Below are 27470 nucleotides of genomic sequence, written 5' to 3'. Positions count from 1 at the left end.
CTGCCTGACCTGCTGAGTATTTCCACCATCTGTTGTTTTCAGTCCAGTATTCCAGCATCTGTAGTTCGTTTGCTTCTTGCCGACAATGTCAGCTGATTCATGCGGATACCACCGGTGTGCAGGTGTGGAAGTAGTTATCTGTGACACACTCGTATTGGCTGAGGTACACTCCAGAACCTCCGAACAAAACAAGGAGTAAACAATGATATTTAATTTTTTTAATTTCCACCAACGCACACTTTATTAAGAATTGCATCATAGCTTCAGGCTGAATAATTAGCTCACTTCAGATACAATTACTATGATCAAGAGGCATTTAAACAGGCAGGACAGAGAACACAGAACAGTACAGCGCAATAGAGCCCCTTTGGCCCACAATGTTGTGTTAACCTTTCAACATATTCTAAGATTTATCTCCAACATACCCCTCCATTTTTATATCATCCCTGTACTTATCTAAGAGTTTCTTAAGTGTCCCTAAGATACAGACCTAATGGAGGTAGCATAATCATCATGTGCTATGTCATATAATGTGGGTGATCATGGTCTTTCCATGACTGTGATTGTTCTAGGCAATTCTTTTTTCAGAAATGGCTCACCATTGCCTTCGTCTAGGCAGTGTCTTTACAAGGTGGGTGACCCCCCCCCCCCCCCCAACCATCATCAATACCCTTCAGAGATTGTCTGCCTGGCATCCCTGGTCACATAACCAGGACTTGTGATAAGCACCAGCTGCTCGTATGAATTAGAATAGACAGGCAAAAAGCTCGACATGGACATGATGGGCCAAAAGGCTGTTTCTGTGTTAAATAACTCTGTGACTCTCTGAGTCCTTCACAGCCTCTAAAGATAGAATGGTGTTATTTAGTATCAAGACAATCTCCTAACTTTTCCACGAGTTTATCTTCTACGTCGTAGACCTCCTCCTTCTGTTCTCTAAGCTTTTTTCGAAGTTTATTAATTTCCATTAGTTTTTTATGAAATTTCACTGCATCTCTCAGGATAGGAGAACCTGGAAAACAGAAACACAAGATGTTTGTTACTCAAGCCAAGTAAAATCGCCACAAATATGGACAGTCAAGTGCTGGCCTCACTCAGTTTGGAACAATACAGTTATTCCCACGAAGATGTGGAAGGAACAGATCAATAGGTCGAAGAGCATGTCTGGATACTGCCCGTAAAACTTCAAGGACACACCTAAAACTACCGTACCTATAAGGTGCATACGATAGCACAACCGAGTGGTAACCAGAGGCTGAAGGGAGGTCGGGGGGAATGGTCGAGTGTGGTTGTTGGACGACCTGCTGGTGGGAATGCGATGGAGTTGTTTTGAGATGAAGGGAGAGATGCAGTAACTGCAAGAGACAACGTCGGCTGGTTTGAAATGGGCACCACGGAGGGGATGATGTGTTGTTTAAAGTGAGTGGCGGAGAAGGAGTGTATGACACAGGTTTTTTGGCTACAGCTGGCTTCCAACACATCAGGGTGATCACTTAGAGCCTTATCCCTACATTGTTTAACCCAATTACTCAAATTATCTTGAATAGGAGTTGCAGCAGACGCCATAGCCAGTAACTCAGCCTTCCTTATTTCAGTGATGGTCATTTTGCCCTGATCAATCAATGCTGGAACATTGTTCCTATGAATCCCCCCATTAAAGGATTTGGAGTCCTGGTACTAGCTATAGAGAGCACCACCCAGATATGCTCCATGATCCCGGAAGCCTTTGTAGGCTGCGCATTGGAACGCCATCTGGGAGTTCTGTAGGCCAGAGAGAAGGAGAGTACACTCCAGTCAAAGCTGCTGATCTTGAGCTGGCAAAGAATTACAGGGCATCCTCTTGGTACAATGCTGCTTTAAAGTGCGATAAGTTCTTGGAGCATTTATGACACTGGATTCAGTTTTATGCTTGGAAGATGATATTTGCAAAGTACAGTTGGTGGTGGTGATGCACCTTGAGGAAGGAAGGGGGGGGAGGTGGAGAAGAAATCAGAGGTTTTATGTTCTTGGCACTGGAGGAAAGTATTGGTGGGGGGGGGGGGGGAATGTCCAAATTATTTTTTTAATTCAGAGAGCGGTGGGCGCATGGAATAAGCTTCCGGGGATGATGGTAAAGGCAGTTGTATGAGGGATATTTAGGTAACACATGGATGATAGAAAACTGGAGGACAAACAAGTATGACAATAAACTCAACTTTGACCGATGCTGCTTAAGAGTGTCATGACCTTGGTTGTTGCTAGAGTTCTCTGAGGAGTCTGAGCTTTTTGTTGTGTTTTTTGTATTCTCTGTGTTTTATTAATTAGAAATATCTATATTATCGTGCTTATTGTTAGGTCTTCTCTGATTTACATTTAAGTTACAATTGATCCTTGATTTTTTTTGTTCCTCTCCCGCACCTTGTGGTGTATCGGGCATCAACCTTGCCATTTCTGTAGCGTTTGTCTGTTTTTCTAAAATGAGGCCGTGTTGCTAGCTCAACATTCAAACCAGTGCAGTTGGAAAGCGTGCAAGGAGTTGACTGGATTCTAACCCAGGACCACACGTCTCCAGTCCGATGTGGATGCTACTACACCACTAGCCAGCAAATTGTCCTTGATTGCTTCCAAATAATTCTTGAAGACTTTGCAGGTGTCCAATTAAGTATTTTTGAACTTTGGTCTCCTATTAGAATTGTTAATTTTAAGCTTGCTATTACCAACTGCAAACAGATTCTTTCATGCCCTGGAGATTATTTAAAGGGGCAGTGCTAACCCCTTCTAGCTGAGTTATTTCGAGTTATCCAATACCTTGTAAGTGGTACTGTTTTGTTTTGTCTCCTTTGTTAATAAAATTCTGAGTTTTGTTTAACCCTTCCAGGTCTCTGTGTGATCCTGCGCTTGGGTCCGAGATGCAGTGTGATGAGTGCCCACCAGACTTCTTGTGTTATAGCAGTGACGATACTCACAGAGTTATTGTAAAACACTTGGCTCATTGTGAACGTCATGAGAGAATGACAATTAATAACAACACCCAATAAAAAGTTGTTTGCGGGAAATTGTAGAATTCCAACATTTGCACTCTCTTTATTTTCAATTGCTCTGGACGTTCTTCTCTCTCCTCCCATTGGGCAGAAGATACAAAGGTCCTTCTATCCCACTGTTATCAGGCCCCTGAATGGTCCCCTAGTATGATAAGATACTTGACCTCACAATCTACATTCATCTACAATCCTGATTTCTCTATCTATTCAGAGGTTCGGCATGACAGCAAAAATGTTGACAACCTTCTATAGATGTGCAGTGGAAAATGCATTGACTCAGTGTATTTCAGTCTGGTATGGGAACACTATTGCCTTTTGAATGGAAAATGCTACAAAACATTGTGGATTCGACCCGGTACATCACAGGTAAAGCCATCCTAACCATTGAGCACATCTACATGAAATGCTGTCATAGGAAAGCAACGTCCATCCCCACCACCCAGGACAAACTTTTTTCTTGCTGCTGCCATCAGGTAGAACATACAGGAGCCTCAGGACTCACACCACCAGGTTCAGGAACAGTTGCTACACATAAACCATCAGGCTTTTGAACAAAAGAGAATCTACTGAGATGTCCCCACAATTAATGTTCTCATTTTAAGAACTCTTTATTTTGTTATTTCATGCTCTCCTTTTTTATTGCTATTTATTTATATCTGCATTTGCACAGTTTGTTGTCTTCTAGGCTCTACTTGTTCTTTCATTGATCCTGTTTACAGTTACTATTCTATAGATTTGCTGCGTCTGCCCACAGGAAAAAGAATCTCAGGGTTGTATGTGGTGACATACTTATATGTACTCTGATAATAACTTTTACTTTGAACGTTGTTATGATCTTGTGCCTCGTTGCCTACCTGCACAGCACTTTTGCTGTAACTAACACCTTATCCTGTCTTTTGTTATTGTTTTCTCTCGTACTACCTCTGTGCACTGTGTACAAGATGACAAGAGGAATAGTTCAAGTACTTACAGCCTGTGATGTAATGCTTGAGGAACATGTCCTGCAAAGAAAAAAGTCCGGATTTATTACTTGAACTTTACTGAATGTGACGTAAACAGAGCCAAACTTGTAAACAACGGCATTCACTTATTTAAGGGGAGCGCAGGAGGAAAGTGCTCCATAGCCCAGTTAGTGAATGGGATTACAAAAGAGCCAGGCTCCAGGGATTGGACCAGAGCAATTCATCAGGAGCGGTTGTCCAAATGGATGTGGGGCAGAATTTGTTAAACGTATCCAGGAAAGTGTCTTCAGACAGTGTGTAGATGCCCCTGTTAGAGGGAAGGGGTAACACAGGGTCATCTTTTGGCAAATGTGGCTGTGCAAGTACCTGCACTGTTAGTTAGAAATCAAAGATTTTAAGGGACTTAGGAATCCTTGTGCCAGATTCCCTAAAGCAAGGGTTCCCAACCTTTTTAATGCCATGGGCCATTAACCAAAGGGTCTGTGGACCCCAGGTAGTGAACCCCTGCCCTAAAGGTTAACTTTCTGTCTGTTAGGTAGAAATCAGAAGTGCAAAGGGACTTGGGAGTCCTCGTGCAGGATTCCCTAAAGGTTCAATTGCAGGTTGAGTCAGTGGTGAGGAAGCCAAATGCAAAGTTGGCATTTATTTCGAGAGAGCTAGAATATAAAAGCAATGATGTGATGCTGAGGCTTTATGAGGCATTGGTTGGACCGCACTTGGAGTATTGTGAGCAGATTTAGACCCCTTATCTAAGAGAAGATGTGCTGGCATTGGAGAGGGTCCAGAGATGGTTCACAAGAATGATCCCTTCAATGAAAGGGTTAACCTATGAGGAGTGTTTGATAGTTCTGCACCTGTAGTCACCGAATTCTAGAAGAATGAGGGAGCGGTATTTCACTGAAACCTATTAAATATTGAAAGGCCTTGATAGAGTGGATGTGGAGAGGATGTTTCCTATAGTGAGGGGAGTCTGGGACCAGAGGGCACAGCCTCAGAATACAAGGATATCCCTTTAGAACAGAGCTGAGGAGGAATTTCCTTAGCCAGTGGGTGGTGAATCTGTGGAACTCATTGACACAAGTCATTGGATATATTTAAAATGGAGGATGATAGATTTTTGATTAGTCAGGCCTTCAAATTTTACGGAAAGAAGGAAGGGGAATGGTTTGCGGGGAATATTAAATCAGCCATGATGGAATGGCAGAACAGACTCAGTTGGCTAAATGGCCTAATTCTGTTTTTATGTCTTATGATCTTAAACCAAGGTCCATGTACAATAGTGTCACATTTACACTACCCACAGGTACGTCAGTAACCTCATCAGTCTGACCAATGTCAGTCACCTTCTACAGCAGACAATATAAACTACTTCCATGTTGCCACTCCATTAGGGTAGCACAGTGGCGTAATGGTTAGCACAGTTCTTTATAGTACTGGCGACCCGGGTTCAATTCCCGCCACGGCCTGTGAGGAGTTTGTACGTTCTCCCCATGACCGCATGGGTTTCCTCTTGGTGCTCTGGTTACCTCCAGAGGTTAATTAGGTTAATTGGTCATTGTAAATTGTCCTGTGATTAGGCTCGGATTAAATCAGGGGGTTGCTAGGTGGCACGGCTCGAAGGGAAGGGCCAGAAGAGGGTACTCCGCTGTGCATGTCAATAAATAAATAAATTATTCTGGCACTTTGAATTCTCTGAGTGGTGAATGAATGAGATGCCTGGGAGCTCTCTTTGGGCACTCGATGGAGTAAGTTGCATTTTGGCTTTGCTCCATTCATTTTTCAATTTTTTTTACCACCCTTTCACTATCTATATTAAAGTGTTTGTAACACTTTTACATGCCTGAACTTTGATTTTTAATCTCTGGAAATGAATACCAGAGGGCAAAAGGCATCAGCCGAAGGCAAGGAAGCTGGTATTGGAAGTGGAAGGAAAGAAGGAGATTCTAAACAACTTAAACAATCTCCACTCACTTTGGAAGCTATGTTGAAGCTCCTGGATGATAAATTTGATAAGAGATTTTCTACTTTGGAAGTATCATTAAAGGAGATCGAAAGCTGACTGAGAGCACTTAAACGGGAGAGTGAAAAACAATAGCGGCAAATTTCTGAACTCGATGAAGCGGGAAGACAGAGAGATCGTAGATTGGACGCTTTGGAAAAGAAATTAACTTCGACCACTCGAACACTGGAACAGTATAAATTCAAAATTATTGACCTGGAAAGTCGCAGTCGTAGACAGAACCTGCGAATAATAGGACTCCGTGAAGACATTGAGAGTGGTGACCTTACTAAGCTCTTTTCTCAAATTTTAATGGACGTGTTTGGCTCTGAAGCTCTCTCTACTACCCCTATACTTGATTGTGCTCACTGTGCTTTAAGAGCAAAACTTCCTAAAGAGTTGAAGCTTCGACCTGTTATACTCTGATTCCACTTTGTGCATGCCAAGGAGCATTTAATTCAAATTGCCTGTCGGGAAGGGGTTATTGAACACGGAGGCCTCAAGTTTCGTCTGGTTGAAGACTACTGTCCCGAGGTAATGCGAAAAAGATGGCTTTTCAAACCGGTGATGTCCGAGCTTCATCAAAGAAAATTTCAACCAACTCTGCTATTTCCAGCTTGTTTAAGGGTTTTTCTGCCTGATAAATCACATAAATGGTTTAAATCTGTGGACAAAGCTCATCAATTCCTTGAGGATCAACATTCAATCTCAGCTGTCTAATAAGTTTACTGTTTCTTCGTGTCTGTATTCATTTGCTTTAAAAGTTAATAACCAGTTCATAGATCTGGACTTTTGAAGTTTGAAGATTTTTGCCCTTGGTTTGGTAACACTCGTACTCTGTTTTGGAGTATGGATGTTTACCGTGCTTCTATGTTAAAGTTCCTTTTTGTTCCTTTTATTATTTTATTTTATTATTTTCAAATGTTCATTTTTGAAAATAATTAAGAATTTGATTTGGTGATTGATTTTTTCCCTGAAATATTAATAAGATTGTATTCTGTTTTACTTTTCAAGATCTCACCTTTCAAAATGTTTTGCAAATGGCTGATTTTTTTAACATTTGTTTGGTGTTTTTTATGGCATTCTTTTCTCAATGTTTAGACTATGGGTGGCATTTTGCATTCTTTTCAATTTTGGAGATTTGCCTTCAAGAGAGTGGGGGTAGGGGAATTTCTAGCTAGCTTTCTGGCTGTCTATTGGCCAGTTTTCTGGCTTTTGTGGGTGGGGTGGGGCTCTTTTTGGTTTAGTTTTTTTCATCTGGGCTGATCTGAAACTACAAGTATGTCTAAATTGTCGTAACTTCCGGTTCCCCTGTAAACCTTTTTCCCTCTTCCTGATTCATGAGTTTCCTATGCAGTAAGGTTAACCCTTTACATACCATATGGTTTATTCAAATAAAATGGATTATTAACTTTGTCTCATGGAATACGTATGGTTTGAATCATCCGATAAAATGGAAGAAGATTTTAAAAGTTTTTCCATAGATTGAATGCTCAGATTATCTTTGCCCAGGAAACTCATGTGAGGAAGGAGGATAATCAGTGTTCTTTTAGGTTTTGGAAGGGAAGCAATTTCATGCCAACTCACAGGTCAAGGTGAAAGGAGTCTCTATTTTTATAGACTCCTCCATTTCATTTGTTCACTATGAAACAATCTCAGACCCAAATGGTAGATTTCTATTAATTACTGGTTTCCTTTATAACCAAAATGTTGTTATGGTTAATATCTATGCACCAAGTGCCGACTATCCTGAATTCTTTAAGCATCTATTTGCTTTGCTTCTTAATTTAAATGAATATATGTTGATAATGTGCAGAGATTTTAACTGTTGCCTGAATCCCTTGATGGGCAGGTTTGCATCCAATCAGGTACTTCAAAACAAATCTGCTATTTTCATTAATTCCTTTTGAATTGACTCCGGAATTTTAGAAATTTGGAGGTGTTTATATCCTAATGATTAAGAGTTCTCATTCTTTTCTCATGTATATCATAATTAGTCTAGAATTTATTACTTTTTTTTAATCGACTCTCAATTAGTTCCGTTTGTTACTGCCTGTGATCATGATTCAATCGCCGTTTCTGATCGTGCACCCTTGAAACTAACGATCAAATTAACTGATGTATCTTTTAGCGCTAGACAATGGTGGTTCAATTCTACTCTACTTCAGGACTTATACTTTGTTAACTCTATTAAAGAACAGATTGCCTTTTTCTTTTCAACTAACTTTATGGAAGAAATTTCCAGTGGGATATTATGGGATACTTTTAAAGTATACATCAGTAGGCAAATTATTTCATATTCTGCTGGATTGAAAACACAAATTAATAATGAAATACATGCATTGGTTGGTAAGATTAAAGAAATTGATAGAAGATATTCTGCTGCTCCTAATCTGGAGCTTTATAAAAAGTGAGTTGAACTTTAGATGCAACACAGTTTGTTATTAACATCCCTGATTGAAAATCAATTACTTAAAACTAAGAGTCAATTTTATATACATGATGATAAATCAGGTAAATTACTGGCTCACCAATTGAAACTTGCTTCAGCTAAACATCAGATTATTAAAGTTCATAAATGAAATGGTATTTTAATGGTTGATCATGACGAAATTAATAAATCTTTTCAAGAATTCTATACCTCTTAATACCAATCAGAATTTCTTGACGATTCTACCAGAACACATGAATTTTTAAGGAAATTGAATAATCCGAAATTACCACTTAATGAATGTTTAGCATTAGATGCACCCATCATGGAAGAAGAAATAAAGAAAGCAATTTCTTTGATGAATTCTGGTAAAGCACCTGGTTTGGATGGGTATACTGTAGAATTTTTAAAATCTTTTTCAAATCTACTTTCTCCTTGGTTATGTAGAATTTTTAAAGATGCTTTATTTGTAGGTAAATTACCACAATCCTTTTATGAAGCATCTATTTCTTTAATTTCTAAAAAAGATAAAGACCCTACTGAATGTGCATCATATAGACCTATATCCTTGGTGAATGTGGACTCCAAAATCTTTTCCAAAATATTGGCAATTAGATTGGAAAATGTATTGCCACAATTTATCTCTGACAACCAGACAGCATTTATTAAAAATCGTTATTCGTATTTTAATATTAGGTTAATGAATATTGTATATACTTCTTCATCTTAAACTCCAGAAAGTGTTATTTTGCTTGATGCCGAGAAGGCATTTGATAGAGTTGAATAGGAATATTTATTTAACACGCTTGAGAAATTTAATTTTAGCCCAAAATTCATATGTTGGATTAAATTGATATATCATACACCTTTGGTTTCTGTACTTACCAATAATCAGAGATTCCCCTTTTTCAGGCTTTTTTGAGGTACTAGACAGGGCTGTCCTTTAAGTCCTTTACTATTTGATATTGACCTGGAGCCCTTGGCAATCGCTCTTCGTGATTCACCCAATATATTTGGTATTATTCATGGGAATGGGACGCATGAGGTATCACTATATGCAGATGACCTGTTACTATATATCTCTAACCCAGAGAGATCTATCCCTGTAGTAATATCACTACTTGCTCAGTTTAGTAGTTTTTTATTGGTTATAATTTGAATCTTAATAAGAGTGAGCTTTTCCCATTAAATATGCAAGTTCCAATCTATAGACAATCACCATTTAGACTGGTTACTGATTACTTTACTTATTTGGGTGTTAAAATTACTAAGAAGCATAAGGATCTATTTAAAGTTAACTTTTTACCCTTAATTGATCATGTTAAACAACTGCTTACTAAATGGTCCCCATTGTCCTTATCATTGATTAGTAGAATTAATGCTATTAAGATGATTATTTTACCTAAATTTTTGTATCTATTTCAGGTGGTACCAATCTTCATTTCTAAATCCTTTTTTGATATTATTGATTCTAAAATTTCTTCATATATATGGCAGAATAAAAATCTTAGATTAAGTAAGAAATATTTACAGAAATCAAAAAAGGAGGGTGGTTTGGCAATGCTGAACTTAAGATTCTATTATTGGGCAATTAATATTCAATATTTAACATTCTGGACAGAAGATCTGGATGAAATTCATTGTCCACGATGGGTGAACGTTGAGCGTGAGTCTGTACAGGGGTTCTCATTGACTTCAATTGTAGGGGCCTTGCTTCCCTGTGCACTTACTAAACTGAATAAACAAATGACTAATCCAATAACTAAACATACAATACCAATATGGTTTCAATTTCATAAATTTTTTGGATTGAATAAATTTATTCTATCAAGTCCTATTATATCTAACTTTATCTTCCAACCATCCAGAACTGATCAAGCCTTTCTTTTATGGAAAACAAAGGGCATAACATGTTTTTGTGACTTATTCATGGATAACTGCCTCATGTCTTTTGAACAGTTGTCTAATAAATATAATTTGCCTTGATCACATTTTTTCAGATATTTACAGATTAGATACTTTCTGAATGTTATTTTTCCTACTTTTCCAATACCACATCAAACTGAAATTACTGAAAAAAATTTAGGTTTAAACCCCTATCAGAAGAGTTTAATAGCAATTATTTATGATCTGATTATGAAAATACGTCTAGGTACATCTGATAAAATTAAGAATGAATGGGAAAGAGAACTTCAGGTATCTTTACCTATACAGAAATGGGAGAAAATTCTCCATCTAGTTAACACTTCTTCAATGTGTGCTAGACATGTTTTGATACAATTTAAGGTGATCATAGAGCCCATATATCTAAGGATAACACAAAGTACACTGCAGATGCTGTGGTCAAAGCAACACGTACAACACACTGGAGGAACTCCACAGGTCAGGCAGCATCCGTGGAAATGAACATTCGTTTCCACGGATGCTGTCCGACCTGTTGAGTTCCTCCAGCGTGTTGTACGTGTCTAAGGATGGGTTAGCTCATTTTTATTGCCATATAAATCCTGTCCATGACAGATGTAATTCTGAGGTAGCTTCCTTGACTCATGTGTTCTGGTCTTGTCCTCTTTTGGAAAAATATTGGAAAGATATTTTTGATATTATTTTAGTAGTTTTGCGTATTGATTTACAACCTCATCCTATTACTGCAATTTTTGGATTACCAGTGATGGACTCTAGTCAATTATTCCCTTCAGCTTGCCATTTGATTGTATTTGTTACTTAATATCCAGAAGATCCATTTTATTTAAATGGAAAGGTTCTAATGCCCCTACTACATTTCAATGGTTTTCCCAAACTATAACATGTTTAAACTTGGAAAAAATTAGGAGTGGCACTATCGACCCTTCAGTTAAATTTGAAGAAACTTGGAGACCATTTATTCAACATTTTCATATGATGTAAACTGACCTTTTCTGAATCCTTCTCAATAACTTCTTGTTCATGTATAGAGGAGTGGAGTTAATGACAAATAATGATTTTAACTGATGAAACATGGCAGCCCTGCTTTTGTTTCATTTTGTTTTAGTTTAGGGGGACTTTTTTTCTGTATAAAATTTTTTTGAATCTTTTTCGTGTTCAGTTATTAAGAGATTGGGAGACTTAGATTACACATGTTACTCAGAGTCTGTGTCTGTATACATTAACCATTATTAAAGTAATCCCAATCTCTTTGTATCATTATCATTGTTATGTTTATCTCTTCAAAACTTAATAAAAAAGATTGAGAAAGAAAGAATGAGACACCTGGCTGTGGGGGAAGAGGTTGGTTTGGAAACGAGGTAAATTGGATCTAAAAATTTCAACCTTACCGTTTTGGAATTATCTTCAAAAATCTCTCGGGCTTCTTCCTTTGAGCATGTTTCTTCCACACACTCTCGCTCCAGATTCCCTTGTCTAATCTCTTCTCCAAATTTGTTTCCCCTGCGGATTCGAGACAGGAGCTGCAGAGCCGAAGGTTTCTGTAGAAAGACTCAATACCACATCCACAGTATTAAACATCCGGTGCCTGTCTGCTGACGGAACTGTGTCATGACGTCAGACTACTACCTCTGAAATGCTTTGGTGTGTGATAGGACATAGAACTGTATAGCACAGTACAGACCCCTTCAACCCACAATGTTGAGCAGAACTTCTAACCTACTTCCAAAATCAATCTAACCCTTCCCTCACACATAGCCCTCCATTTTTCTATCCTGCATGTGACTCTCCAAGAGTCTCTTAACGTAACTGACTCTACCACCTCTCCTGGCAGCGCATTTCACACAACCTCTACTCTCAGTGTAAAAAATCTACCTCTCGCATCTACCATACTCTCCTCAAATCACCTTAAAATTCTATGCTCTTGTTCTATGTTACGGCCTCCTCATTTCCAAGTCTCTGGCTATCCACTGCATTTATTCCTCTTATCACCTTCAATATCTTTATGAAGTTATCTCTCATCCTACTTCTCTCCAAAGAGAAAATTCCTAGCTCACCCAACCTTTACTCATAAGGCATGCTTTCTAATCCAGGCAGCATCCTGGTAAATCTCGTCTGTACCCTCTCTAAAGCTTCCACATCCTTCCTATAATGAGGTGACCAGAACTGAACACAATACTCCAGCTGTGGTCTAAGCAGGGTTTTTATGGAGCTGAAGCATTACTGCAAGGCTCTTGAACTCAGTCTCCCAATTAATGAAGACCAACACACTGTACTTAATCTTAACCACCCTATCAATCTGTTGAGAAACTTTGAGGGCGTTGTGTATTTAATATTTCAGTAATATTGTAAATACATTGTTTGTTTAGGCATTATTTATTGTTTACATAATTCATTGTGGGTTATATGTAAAAGTACGTGAGTCATTACGCCTCCGTGTCATATGTGCAGGACTCACTAAGAATAAGACTGAGGTAGAGATGTTATTCCCAGCTCCATGTTTTTCTTCTGTCTAGTTTTATGTTTTGGAGCTACAAAACACAACAGTCGTGATGAGTAAGGTTTAAAATGAACCCAAGAAGGTGACTACTTAACCTGTTGAAGCATAGCATAGCTTTTTCCCCCTTTGGTTGAGGAGACAGATCCTAGAGTTAAGAAAGAAAGCACACCATGTGTTCTTTGAAAGTGAAGAGATGGCTGAGTTTAAAAAAAGGCAGACAATGGATGAAATTCATGGATTCACAAATAGTAAGTACTGGGTGATAATAACAATAGTAAATAAATAAAAAGAAGAAATGGATGGCTACACTGGAAAGATTGACATGTTCGATTCCACAACAGATACACGTATACTGAGTGAATTGAACATTATTTTGAAGCAAATGAAATAGCCAATGCAAAATCAGTGCCAGTATTACCAAGTGTAATTGGGAGAAGAGCTTACTGTTTGCATAGTTTAATTGCTCCGAACAAACTAGCTAAAATGAGCTTTGCTGATAGCGTGAAAGTAATGCAAGAGCATTTAGAACCAAACCATGTTGATTGCAGAATGCTTTAGGTTTTGTCAGTGGAATCGAAAAGAAAGGAGTCCATGTCAGCTGACTTGGCTGAATTGAAGAGGTTGTCCGAATATCGTCAGTTCAATGATGAGCTTAATGATACACTAAGAGATTGTTTAGTTTGTAGAATCTTACAAAAAAGCATTCAAAAATGACTCCTAACTGAAGCACAACTCACATTTAAAAAGAGCAATTGAAATTGCTGTATCAATGGAAATAGCAGCTCGAAACAATTGAGCTGCAGTCAGGAATGAAAGTGAGTTGAACAAAATTGCAACTTCCAAACATACTGGTCTGACCCAAAGAAATAGCTTTGGAAAACTCAAACATATCAAGGGCTAAATAGTTTTAAATGAAAATACCACACATAAGTTTTGCAAAGCCCATCTGGTTCCTTATACCACCCATGATAAAGTAACCAGTGAACTGGATCACATGGAGGCTGAAGGAATTCTTTTCAAGGTCGAGTGGAGCCCATGGGCAATGCTAGCGGTTCCAGTAGTCATGGAGGATGGGCCTTTCAGGATCTGTGGTGATTTTAAGGTCACTGTCAACCCAGCACTGGAAGTAGATCAATACCGTCCATCCAGGATAGAGTACCTGATGCTACAACGCTGTTCAAGCACTCAGTGTTTCAGGGATAACATCATTGTTACTGGCAAGGATAACACGGAGCAACTCAAGACTGTGTTAACAAGGTCCAAAGATTATGGGTTAAGATCACAACACAAGTATGAATTCTTCAGACCAGGTATGGTTTACTGTGGTCACACCATTGATGCACAAGATTTACACAAGTGTCCCGAGAAAAGTTAAGCCAAAGGTCTTGTCACCGTTGTGGTCGTTTTTAGGATTTGTCAATTACTATAACAGGTTCCTGCCAAACCGGGCTACAGTGCTCCACACCTAGTATTCGTTACTACTGATCGGGAAGAAATGGCAATTGATAAAGCAGTGTGAGGTGGCTTTCCAAAAGACAAAGGAAATGGTGACTTCAGACACTGTACTCACATATTATGATCCATTATCCAATGAAGCTTGCCTGTTATGCCTCGTCTTATGGTGTATGTGCAGTCATGTCACATGTTATGAGTGATATTGCCTTTGCATCATGTTCCCTGACTGTTGCAGAGAAAACTCACAGACAAACTGACAGAGAGGCCTCGAGTCTGGTTTGGGGTGTAAATAGTTTCAACTGGTCCTTGTACGGGAGAGATTTTACTCTTGTACTGATTATCAACCACGAGTGTCCATTTTCAATGAACAGACGGGTGTTCCACTAACAGCAGCAGCAAAAGTGCACCTTTGTTGGTAGACTAGAAGCAGTGGTTCCAGGCAAGGACCATTTAAATTCCCAAGTCCATCATTTGGGAATAAAATCATTGGGCATTCAAACACAAAGTTGATTTCCCCCAATTCTTTGGTTAGCTTAACGATTTCAGCGTCTACATAACAAGGTGGGCTGAAGAAGCATGGAATAGACATGACTTGGCAGCTTGTATTCAGAATTGGCTTGCCCACAGATGACAGACGGTTGTAGTGGAGGTACTTTCCTGGCTGGAAGCCCATGACCAATGGTGTTCAGATATATAACATATACATGTTAATGGCTTGGAGGAAAATATAGAGAAGTTGGTTAGAAGTTTGAGCATGGAATACAGAACATAACAGCACAGTAGAGACCCTTCAGTCCATAATGTTGTGCTGGCCCTTTAACCTACCCTAAGATCAATCTAACCCATCCCTCCTACGTAGCCCTTCAGTTTTTCTATCATCCACGTGCCTATCTAGGAGTCTCCTTGAAGTCCCTAAAGTGTCTGCCTTTACCACCACTCCTAGCTATGTTTTCCATACACTGACCACTCTATGTGTAAATGATCCTTCCTCTGACATCCTCCCGTATAGTTCCCTCCTAAACTTTTAAAGTTAAGCCCCATTGTATTAGCCACTTCCGTGTTGGGAAAGAGTCTGAGTCTTCAGCTATCTGCTCGATGAGAGGGCACAATTTTAAGGTGATTAGAGGAAAGTATAGGGGATGTCAAAGGTAAGTATTTTTCTTTTAGAGAGAGTGGTAAGGGCATGGAATGCACTAAGGGTGGTGGTAGAGACAGATACATCGGGAATATTTTTAAAAACTCTTCTAACGTAGGCAGATGGATGTTAGAAAAATGGAGAGTCATATGGGGTTTGTTTGATCTTGGAGTTAGTTAAAAGGTCTGCACACATTGTTGGCCGAAAAGCCTGTATTGCGTTGTGATGTTCTATGTCCTATGAGCTAGACCTCTAGTTTGCCGACAGAGAAATTGGTGGCAATATAGACAATGAAATCTGTATTTTCTTTGATGTACAGTATTTCATTATACCCTTCAATTAATAAAAAAATCAAAAGTACATGATTTTTCAATTTTCATTCTAAATATTCATTGTATACATATTACAAATAAAAAACATTTAAAATGCCATGTAGTTTTCAGGCCATGTAAAAATTTCCTGCTCAGAGCAATGGGTTGGTCCATTCAGCTTTAAAGGAAATTAGAGGAAACATTGATCACCTGTCAGGTATGAAGAGAGTGCAGAAGTCTCAAGCTATTATCTGACAATTCCCATCAAAAATTCTCCCAAAGTCACCACCGTGGGAGGAACAGCGTCAGCTGGAGGAGATGTACAGACGGGAGGAACGGGTTGCACTGAGAGTTCATTGATGCTTACCGTCATTCGTGTGACAGCCAGTGAGAAGCAACAAGATGATCCCGTAACTGAGGACGATTTTCATCTTGCTTTGTCACCGTCTGATCCGACGTATTGGAGAGACACGATGGGGGATTTTGCAAATGGATCTACCTCACTCAGATCACAGTTACACTCTTTACACAGTCGGTATTTTTTCTTCGTTTTGGAAATATTTCTGTTAATAAATAACCAACAATTTTGAAAGACTTTCACAGGAGTACACAAAGCATGGATTTCTAGAAATCAATTCTGGTAATGCTGATAGCAGAAAAGGTGAGCACCTTCCTTCTCAGTCTGTTCTGGCATTGAAACCATTGACGAACTGGGACAAAGGAATATGAGCCAGGAGATCTTGCCATTTACACTTGATTTTGTGTTAACTAAAAATCTGAGGCAAATCCAGCTGCATTTGGAATTGCTGGCTGTGAACGTGATCTCTGACTCCTGTATGCATTCAGTCCCCAGCCTCCCGCCCCCCATTTTACCCACTGGAATTTAGAAGAATGAGAGTGGATCTCATGGAAACATAAAAGCCCAGAAAAAGTGGATTTGGAGAGAATTTTCCCTATAGTGGGGGGGGGGGGGGGGGGTGTCTAGGGCCAGAGGGAACAGCCTCAGAACAGAAGGATATCCATTTAGATCAGAAATGAGGAGGAATTTCTTTAGCTAGAGGATGGTGAATCTGTGAAGTTCATTGCCATAGACAGTTGTGGAGGCAAAGTTATCTTGTTTATTTAAAGTGGAGGTTGCTATGTTCTTGATTAGCATTAAAGACAGGAGAATGCAGTTGAGAGGGGTAATAAATCAGCCATGATTATATACTGTAGTAGGATCAATGGGCCGAATGGCCTAATTCTTTTCCATATGTCTTATGGCAAAGATGCAGCCGGTATTGCAACAGCCACGTGCTGTCAGGGGGTGTTAGGAAGGGACACAGCTCTCCCATGCCGTGGGAGTGGAGGGGGCAGGGAAGCAAAGGGCACTGGTCTCTGCTGGTGAAGCAGGAGGAGGCAAGTCTGGTGCATAAGGTGCTGTTTCAGGACAGACTCGAGGGGGCATGGACACTCAAGACTGCCCTGGAGGGAGGCAGAGGGAAGGAGGTTGAGTAACTGAAGGTGGCAGGGAGATTCTACTGTAACAATAATAGGTTGGATTTAAAAAGAAAAAAAAACAGCCCAATTGATCCATGACAACTATAATTTCCATCCTAGCCTGTCCCATATCCCTCTAAACCAGGGGTTCCCAACGTAGGGTGCACAGACCCCTCGGTTAATGGTATGGGAAGAGGATGGGAAGTCCCACTAACCCTTTTTTATACAAATCCCTGTTAAAAGTTGCTATTATGCCTGCCTCAATCAGCTGCTTTGGCAGCTCATTGCACGGCATGTCTCATGAGGGAAGGTTGAGGGATTAGGGCTTTTCTCCTTGGAGCGAAGGAGGGTGAGAGATAATTTGATGGAGAGGTACAAGGTGATAAGAGGCATGGACAGCCACTTTTCCCCGGCCTCGAAAAGTCTTAATATGAGGAGGCAAACATTATAAGGGGATTGAAGGAAAACCTGGAGGAGGGGAGGATGTCAGAGGTAGGATTTTTACAGAGGTGGGTGTGTGGAACTGGGGTTGGTGATAGAGGCAGATGCATTATGGACATTTCAGAAACTTCGATAGGCACATGGCGGTAGAAAAATGGCGGGAGGGGTTAGATTGGTCTTGGGGTCGATAAAAATGCTGTTAGAAAGCCCGTCAGAACTGGTTCCACTGACAGAAGGTGGGGCAGAGAGGTTACTGGTGCCTTAAAAAACCAGTCACTTCGGGCAGATGGAGCTCGCCAGCCATGTTTGACAGCTCATCTGGAAGGAAAACTCTGATCTCAAACCTCCACTGCCTTGCAGCTGTACCCACTCATGGGGAAGGCTTCGGGAGGGAAAATTCTGGAGCTGGAGTCCCTAAGGCAGTCCTACGTTGAATTCAATGCTGACCGACAACTCTTGCAATGCTGCTGGTGCCAAACTGTATCGGTCTCTGCCATTCCTTTGGGTTCATCAGATGCATGTAGAGGGGGAGCTTGCTACACGGGCAACAGCTTGCTCTCCATATCGTACTGCCCAGGCTTTGGTATCTAGACAGCTAGGCCACAATATCCATGAGTCGACCCTGACTGACGAAGGCCACAGTCAGGTAAAAAGGCCAGCACTACATCACAGTCTGAAGGGACTGCATTGTTCTAATTTTCAAATCCAATTAGACAAGAGTATATCCCAGAGTGGCAGTGGCCATCATCAGATCACATCCTTTGGAGGTGAGTGGAGATGTCAAAGGAAGTTTTTTTAAAATTATATACCCAGTTTGTTTGTGGCATCCGTTGGTCTCGAGAGACCATGGATCTGCGCCTGGAGTTTCCAGAGCGCAGGCCTGGGCAGGGTTGTATGGGAGACTGGCAGTTGCCCAAATTGCAGGCCTTCCCCTCTCCACACCACCGATGTTGTCCAAGGGAAGGGCACTAGGACCCATGCAGCTTGGCACCGGTGTCGTCACAGAGCAATGTGTTGTTAAGTGCCTTGCACAAGGACACAAACACGCTGAGGCTCGAACCAGTGACCTTCAGGTTACTAGTGTGATGCCTTGCCCACTAGGCCACGCGCCAACAATATATACCCAGAGAGTGGTACTATATTACCCAGAATACACTGCCTGCAGTGGAGGTAGAGCCTGATATAATAGGGACACATAAGATAAACAGAAAGACGTAAGAAAAATGGAGGGTTATAGGCTGTGTAGGAGCGAAGGGTTAGATTGATTGTGGACTAGGTTTCCATAGGTTGTCACAGCTTTGTGGGTCAAAGGCCCCCTACTGAGTATATCAGGGACAGGACAGGAAGGAAGGAAAACCAGCTTCCAACTGTTCCTTTCGCTATTGGGCCAAATTCTTTAAGAATGAGAAGTGATCTTAGAGAAACATGTAAAATTATGAAAGGGCTAGGTAAGATGGAGACAAGAAAGCTGTTTCCACTTGGGAGTTCAATTCCGGCGTTCCCATAAGGAGTTTGTACATTCTCCCAGTGACCAAATGGGATTCCTTCATGTATTCCAGTTTCCTCCCAGAGTCCAAAGACATAGGGGTTAGTAGATTAACTTGTCATTGTAAACTGCCCTGTGATTAGGCTAGTGTTAAATAAGTGGGTCTCTGGGCAGTGTGGCCCGTTGGGCCTGCTCCACACTTTATCTCTGAATAATCAACTAAACCCACTGAACGGGTAGTGGGTTTTACTACCCACCACCCACAGGAAAAATCAGAACGTTCAAAATGAGATACAATCCAAATTGTGAAACCGTCTAAAATTTAATTAAATAGTCACAAGACAAGTTTTTAAAAAATGTTACAATATAATGTGTGAGCGCTTTCAAATACAACTTAATGCAATAGACATGAAATAACACAATATGTGCTCAGTGAAGTAAATTTCCCAGTATTATTTATGGTATTTTCATTGTCCTAGATGAAGGATTTGATCAAACATAAAATTATCTGCTACTTAAGTGAGAAATCAGTAATGTTCTTGCTTTGACAGCCATCTTTCCAAATTCCACTCTAATCCTGAAACATTCCACACACTATCAGATCAGATCATCTCACACTTCTTGGCTCAAGTATGATGTATTAGTGTCAGGTAGTTAAATACAATGGACTATGTGTAATTCAATATGTAGCCATACACAAATGTCAGTTGTTTCCTTATATAAAAGTGGAGAGAACTAAAGTTTAATCTTCTGACCACGCATTACATTGTACAATATGCAAATCTCTAAAACTCTGCCATGGATGGTCTCAAGCCCACCTGCTTAGGGAGGAGGGTCGGGCATGGGGCTAGAAACCTCATCTCATAAAAACCCTGAGCAACAGAAGCGCCAACAGGAGTTCGAAGTTCCTCATCCCTGGGAGAGGAAAGGTGGGCAACACGTGGGACAACTTGAAGGACTGGCCCCGGAGAGAGGAACCTGGCGAGCTGCTGTCAGTACCTATGCCCCAGTAGGGGAAAGTAAGCTAATTTCCAGAGGACACTTTGCCATAAAGTAAAATAAATCATTTTGTATAAAATGTGCTCAGTACTGCAGGCTAAAATTTTACTTTGAGATAAGATGCAACATAATTAAGCTCCAATTTCTTTTAAAACAGCTTCTTTACCAAAATTTTAAATCATGCAATCTTATAATACATCAACTTGTATTTAGATCATTTAATCTTAAGATGTCCCGATGTTCTATGTTCAAAGTACACAGCTGCCTTTTAACTTCTTGTTCTTGAAATTTGGGCTTTAGGTTAAAAACTTAAAAATGAAAAGCATTCATGATAAAAAGGCTGGAACATGATAAACGAAGGAGCTTTTTGTTAACATGTCTTTATAAAAAACTTCTCAGCAGCAGTTTGGGTGTTTTCTGTTAAATACCTTCTCCTGCTCTCTGATTGTGTATTTTTGATGAGAACAATCTCTTATCACGTGGGTTTAACTAACACTAACATTTCAGATTTGGGCCTTCTGGGGATTCCTCGGACATTGCAAGCTCTTCTGTTATGAAAGTCCACAGGATGAGGGACAAAACTTTGTCCAGAGTCTTTGGCACAAGTGTGCTTCCAAAGGGAAACAAGGTCACTTACCGTACAAAGTTTCAGTACAGAAACAGCCATTGCTGGGCTGTCCAACTAATGAGAGTATTACAACTTCCTTTAGGACAGCAACTACAAATCAAAAGGACTCCAAAACGCTTTGCAACATTGAGAGCTTTAAAAAAAATAGAAAGTGATTCCAAAATTAAATCTAATTGGGATCAACTTGCTCCAAACTTACTGCTGATCTTAGAGAGTTCAGCATCTTGTATTAACTTACTGACCAAGGTTTTAGATGCGTGGAGAGAAAAGGACAAGACACAGGGAGCTTGATTAAATGAAATAAAAACCATCTTGGCACAAAGTGATGGTCCCTGGGCTCTTGAATGGCACCATCATTGGTAGGGCAACGAGACTAAGAGAGATCGATGACGTTCAGACCTCCAACTGCAGCAGGCCGGACACATTACTGAGCTTGTAGTGGGGCTGCCATCTGCAGAGGTGGAGGTTGAACTGGCCACGTCTCATGTCCTTGGTTGGTCTGCAAGAGGTGGTACAGCTGTTTCAGGTGGGAGACGATATTGTCTTTAATGTCCGGGGTGGAGATCTGAAGTCTGATGCTACTGCTGTCGAAAGAGCGTGTAAACTCCCCGTTAAACATCTCATAGATCATCCTTGCAACCACAGGTATCACCTGAAGATCAAGAGGTACACACATGGGTTAGGACACAAAGAACAGCAAACAGTTTAACATCCATGACAGAACAGGGTATTGGTTCAAGTTTCAAAGTCTCAAATCAGAATCAGATTTATTATCACCAGCATATGTTGTGAAATTTGTCAAGTTGGCAGCAGCAGTACAACACTTTACATAATATAAAAAAATAAAACTGTGAATTAAAGTGTGTATCAAAAAATTTAAATTAAATTAGTGCAAAAACAAAAGAAAAATTAGGTAGAAATGTAGTGTTCATGGTTTCAATGTCCATTCAGAAATCGGATGGCAGAGGGGAAGAAGCTGTTCCTGAATCACTGAGTGTGTGCCTTCAGGTTCCTGTACCTCCTTCCTGATGGTAACAGTGAGAAATTGGCACGCTAAGGTGATGAGAGGTCCTTAATGATGGACGCCACTTTTTTGTGGCGCCACTCCTTGAAGATGCCTTGGACACTATGGAGCCCAGTACCCATGATGGAGCTGACTAATTTTACAACCCTCTGCAGCTTACTTTGACCCTGTGCAGTAGCCCTCACCCCCACCAGATGGTGATGCAGCCAGTCAGAATGCTCTCCACGGTATATCTGTAGAAACTCACTTTCAAACATAACCCACTGTTGTAAACACAGGGGACCTCTGCAGCCCCTTCGCCAATGGCACAGGAACATCCGAGGTTATACAGAAGGATTTTACACTTTCATGATTGATAGCCCAGAAGTGTGAAACCGTTTTCTTATATCCAGTGAACACCAAGCGGGGACTCAATGAAGATGCTTGATATTTAAGAAGCGTTCAGAGAAGACCAGGTCCAGAGATAACACTCGCAAGGTCAACAACCAGAAGGCTTAGGGCAAAGGTAATCAGTCAAATTTCCATTAGCAGAGTTTTGGATCTGACGACAGAATCTCAGAAAGAGGGGAGAACCATTTAGAACTGAGAAAGGAGACCTCCTTCAGCCAGAGGGTGGGGTATCTGTGGCACTATTACCAACAAATATGTCACTGGGTGTACCTAAGACTGAGATCAATAAGTCTTTGATAAGTAAGGGTAAGGATTATGGGAGAAGGCAGGAGAAACGAGGTTGAAAAAAAATAATCAGCCATAATTGAATGGCAAAGCAGACTCAACAAGCTGAATGGTCTAATTCTGCTCCAGGACCTTAAGGTCTAAAAAGTGACATAGTGTTCCGAATTCCAACTACTGGCTGCATCCATTTTGAAACTTTAAACCCAAGTCCGACAGACATTGGAAGACAATTATATGGGTTCACTAGGAACCCGTATAATTAAACTGGAAAAAAGGTTCATCAAAATAAAAGTTTTCACGATGGCTGGTATAAAGCAGACCGAGGACCAATTATTTCGGGTCATGTAAGGGGATACCACTGATCTGAGCAGCGACCGGAAGCGTGAGAGGACTCAGGTTTGCCGATAGAGTACACAAGGCATCGATTTGTGGCAGCTTGGTGTTTGAGCAGCAGCCAATCGGTGATCAGGAATGATAGGCAGAAACAATAAAGTATGTGGCAAGTGGAGTGGCCTTTGTTGGAGCAGTTATTTGAGGCTTGAGTGAGACAAGATGGAAAAAGCTGCAGGAGGATTATATCTCCAATTTAATTATTGCTTTCTTCTTTATATAGTAGGGGTACCAGGCAGGATAGTTGAATGGTCGCCTTGTGGGATGTGGGAAGGCAGGCAGACCTCCAGTGTCCCTGACGACTACAACTGCGAGAAGTGCACCCAGCTTCAGCTTCTAACACTCCACATTAAGGAGATGGAACTAGGTGAACTCCGGATCATTTGGGAGGCTGAGGGAGTGAAGATCAGACACTTAGGGAGCTAGTTGCACCCCAAGGTGTAGGACACAAGAGAATGGGTGACAGTCAGGAAGGAGAAAGGGGTTGAACAGCTAGTGCAGAGTACCCCTATGATCAATCCCCTCAACAACAGTTATACCACTTTGGATACTGTTGGGTGACAGGGGGAGAACCACTTTAAACCATTTTTTAAAATATATTACTTTTTATAAGACTACCTTTTAGTAGTCTTAGTATTAAGACTACTCATCATTCCCGACTCCTGGAAGAAACCCAAGGATCTGAGATCCGACAGTATGGTTGAATGACAGTTCAACTTATTTAGACAGACACATCACCTGCACCATGATCAGCTTTCTTTCCTTTGGTTTCCCATCGGGCCACTCCTCACCAAAGCACAGGTAAATCTCAAACGAAGGCACTTTATTGCTTTGACCCTTCTGAAGATCAATCAAATCTGTAATTAAAAAAATACAATTAAATTCCTGAATTTCCTGAAGCTCTTGTTGCCACGTGCGCAATTGTTTTTGCGTGTGGGGTGGGGAGGATAGAGTCGATATTTTGCTTCGAACAGTTTGCGTGGTTTTCTTTGTTTCATGGCCGTCTGGAGAAGACAAATCTCGGAGTTGTACACTGCATATGTACTTTGATAATAACTGTACCTTGAACAATTGGGAGCTCCGAATCAGAATGAGGTTTATTCTCACTGACATCTGTTGTGAAACTTGTTGTTTTCTGGCAGCAGTACAGCACAATACATTAAAATTACTGTACATTATGATAAGAATATATAAAAATATAAGTAGTGCAAAATTGAGAGGGATAATAAACCAGCCATGGAATGGCAGAGAAGACTCAATGGGCTGAATGGCCTAATTCTGCTCCTAGGTCTCATGGTCTTAAAATAGTGAGGTAGTGTTCATAGACCGTTCAGACACCCAACAGTAGAGGTGAAGAAACTGTTCCAAAAACATTGAGTGTGTGTCTTCTTCCTAAAGGCATAATGAGAAGAGCGGTGACTGTTGTGGGATGTCCCTAGCACACCCTTGAGTACATTAGAGCCAACACAAATGACACATCTCACTGCATGGTTTGATGTGCATGGGATAAATAAATCTGAACCTGAACTTGAAGAGGGCATGCCCTGGGTGGTGAGAGCCCTTCATGATGGAGGCCACCTAAAACCTCACTAAACACCACCACCTCTGGCTGCCAATTCCCGGCACCCATGCTCTGGAGCTGCTGCCATTTGTCTATCACCACAAAAGGTCTACAGCAGATACAATGTCACTGGCTCTCCACTCGACCTTGGATCACCTGGACAATAACAATACCCGTGCTCAGTGTCCAACACCCTCAGTTCTCATCGAAAAGCTCCAGAGCCTGAGCCTCGGCATCTCCTTCTATAATTGGATCCTCAGCAGTCCATATGGATCCGAAGTAACATCTCCTCCTCACTGACAATCAACACTGGTACACCTGTATGCTTAGCTCACTGCTCTGCCCTCTCTACGCCCGTGGCCGTGTGGCTAGGCACAAATCAATAGCCAGCTGTAAAATTGCCGATGTTGGCAGAATTTCAGATGGAGACGAGAATGCGTACAGAAGTGAGGTCGATCAGGTAATTGGGTGATGTCGCAGCAAACCTTGCACTCAGCGTCACATCAGGAAGGAGAGGCTAACATACTATCGAGGGATTCGCAGCGGAAAAGGTGAGCCACGTCAAGTTCCGAGGTGTCGACATCTCTGAAGATCTATCCCAAGCCCAACATACTGATGCAATTACCAAAAAAAAGACAGAACAGTGACGATATTTTGTTAGGAGTTTGAAGAGCTTTGGCATTTCACCAAAGGCTCGACCAAATTTCTACAGCGCATTCTAATTGGATGCATCTCCGTCTGGTACGGAGGGGCCAGTGCACAGGATTGGAAAAGGCTACTGAAAATTGTAACGTGAACACTAGCTTCTCCAGGAGCAAGGACATCTTCAAAATGCCATACCACAAAAAGGCGGCATCCATCATTAAAGGCCTCCACCATTTAGGACATGCTCTCTTCTCATTACTACCATCAGGGAGGAGGTACGGGAGCCTGAAGACAAACACTCAATGTTTTAGGAACAGCCTCTTCCCATCTGCCATCAGGTTTCTGAATGGACACTGAATCCATGTGTACTACCTATTTGTTTCTGCTCTCTTTTTGCACTATTCAGTTTAATTTTTTTAAATGTATTTCTTATTGTAATTTATAGCTTATTATGTATTGCGCTGTCCTACTGCCGCAGAACAAATTTCACGCCATATGCCAGTGATATTAAACCTGATTCTGATTCTCACTGTAAAAACCTGCCTCACAAATCTCCTTTAAACTTGCCCCTCTTTCATCTTTAATGAGCACCTTCCAGTACTTGGCATCTCCAGTCTCGACAAAGGATCCTGAATGTCTACCCCATCTCTGCCTCTCATAACGTTACAAACCTCTATGAGATCTCTCCTCTGCCTTCGATGTTCCAGAGAGAACAACCCAAGTTTGTCCCAGCGGTTTTCAATCTGGAGTCCTTGATTCGTTGGTAAGGGACAATGGCATAATCGAGGTTGGGAGCCCCTGGCCCGACCTCTCCTTACAGCTCACCCCCATTAATGCAGGCAAAATCCTGGGGAGCCTCTGATGCACGATTCCCAAATTCCGCACATCCAGCATGTTTGGTCCACAACCTTCTAAACCTTCCCGATCCACACAGCTGTCCAACTGCCTCAACCACCCCTTCTGACAGCTGGCTCCTCAGCTGCGTGGAACGACGTCTTAGCTGAGGAAAACAGTGGAAGGTGGGGTGACCAGTGGTAATGAGGAGCAGATAGAGACAGAGGATTGCGTGCTCTGGAGAATGAAGCAGAAAAGCTGACAACAGCACAACCCTTCCTGATGATCTAAACACATCCTATGCGGGTTTTGAACGGAAAGGAATGGGTATGTCAGCACACACCTCGATGGTCTCTAGTGCACCTAAACCTATAGTCACCTTCACAGACACCCAGAGGGTGAAGCTGTGACCCAGATGGTGTCCCTGGCCAGGTCCATAGATCAGAGGTTCCCAACGGGGGACCACAAACCCTTTGGTTAATGGTAGGGGCCCACGGCATTAAAAATGTTGGGAATCGCTGCTTTAGATCCTGTGTGGACCTACTGGAAGGGTATTTGCAGTCTTCTCCCTGTGTCAGGCTGTGGCTCCCACCAGCTTTAAGACAATGAGCTTTATGACGTGGGGCAGCCTGCTGCAAGGACAATAGCTTGCTCTCCAAATCATGCAGCCTTGGCTTGCTATCACCTAGACAGCTAGGACGCAACCTCCATGATCGACTGAAGGAGGGCCTCCTCAGACTCCCTCTGCAGCTGTTACACTTTATTCTGCATTGTTATTGTTTTCTCTTGCTCTGCCTAAATACCCCGTGTAATGATTTGATCTGTTTGAACAGTGAGCAAGAGAAGGTTTTCACTGTGTGACAATGATAAACCGACATGTGATCAATCGGCCTGGAACATCAAACCACTCACCACTCAAGAAGGTCTCTAGGCAAAAGAGTTTAACTTTCTTCTGCCTTTCGATGACGTGCGGCATGGCGCTCCCCCCTGCACAGGGTCCAGACCAGTACACCTTGCACTGACAGAGGCGGATGGCGTAGATTGCGTGCCCGCTAACCTCCAGGATGAGCCCGCGATCCATCACGTCCAGCAGCCGACTGGTGAACAGGCGCTGCTTCTCGTTTAGGATGTGGTCCGTCCCAGGAAACTTGATCTGCTCGAGCGAAACCGGACCAAAGAGCTCCTCCTGGTTGGGCATCGGCCCCAGGTCCCCATAGAACAGGCGGCATCCCTGTGGGTTACTGACGGTGAGGGAAGGTCCCAGCTCTTTGCCCCGGTACTGAAATTGGATCTCCAGGTCTGTCACTGAGTGGAATAAGTGGGAAGAAGGAAAAACCAGAGTGATGTGCTTCAATCTAAAGGAAGAGAACTCCATAACTATACATTTGTACATTCTGATGTTTAGTTGGACAACCACAGTGGTATAACATTGGAAAGTCATAGCAGTGTGTTCATTTCAGGTTACCACAACACAGGACAGACACAATTGCACCAAACAGGGTGCAGAGCAGATTCACCAGGATGTTTAATACAAAGTCAAAGTCAACTTAGACCATAAGATATAGGAGCAGAATT

General features: G+C 41.4%; 2 protein-coding genes across 3 annotated transcripts in view; both read right to left on the bottom strand.

The window, feature by feature from the left end:
• Window positions 1–203: 203 nt before the first annotated feature.
• LOC140717372 (coagulation factor X-like) lies at window positions 204–16270 on the bottom strand. The gene is made up of 4 exons (XM_073030888.1): window positions 16101–16270; window positions 11724–11884; window positions 3991–4021; window positions 204–1012 (listed from the first exon to the last, which is right to left on the bottom strand). Exons 1-4 carry the CDS (start codon window positions 16162–16164, stop codon window positions 861–863), a joined length of 408 nt encoding a protein of 135 aa, XP_072886989.1. The 5' UTR covers window positions 16165–16270; the 3' UTR covers window positions 204–860.
• Window positions 16271–19442: 3172 nt separating this feature from the next.
• The window catches only part of irf6 (interferon regulatory factor 6), a 33163-nt gene continuing 25135 nt past the window's right edge, over window positions 19443–27470 (bottom strand). For both annotated transcript variants that reach the window (XM_073030883.1, XM_073030882.1), the window contains exons 7-9: window positions 26808–27200; window positions 23594–23712; window positions 19443–21418 (exon numbers count right to left, since the gene is read on the bottom strand). In XM_073030883.1, coding sequence (XP_072886984.1) covers window positions 21191–21418; window positions 23594–23712; window positions 26808–27200 — 740 coding nt within the window. In that variant the 3' untranslated portion in view covers window positions 19443–21190. The remainder of the gene's footprint in view (window positions 21419–23593; window positions 23713–26807; window positions 27201–27470) is intronic.

This window comes from Hemitrygon akajei, chromosome 27 (assembly GCF_048418815.1).
Source record: "Hemitrygon akajei chromosome 27, sHemAka1.3, whole genome shotgun sequence".
NCBI lineage: Eukaryota > Metazoa > Chordata > Chondrichthyes > Myliobatiformes > Dasyatidae > Hemitrygon > Hemitrygon akajei.
The sequence above is the reverse complement of the archived record's forward strand: the minus strand, read 5'-3'. Positions and strand labels throughout refer to the sequence as shown.

Coding starts and splice junctions, on each gene's coding strand:
- LOC140717372 (XM_073030888.1), bottom strand. CDS start 16,164: ATGAAAATCGTCCTCAGTTACGGGATCATCTTGTTGCTTCTCACTGGC. Junction 4,022..11,723: donor TTGAAGATAATTCCAAAACG/GTAAGGTTGAAA, acceptor TTTTCTTTGCAG/GACATGTTCCTCAAGCATTA. Junction 1,013..3,990: donor CAAGCATTACATCACAGGCT/GTAAGTACTTGA, acceptor TCTGTTTTCCAG/GTTCTCCTATCCTGAGAGAT.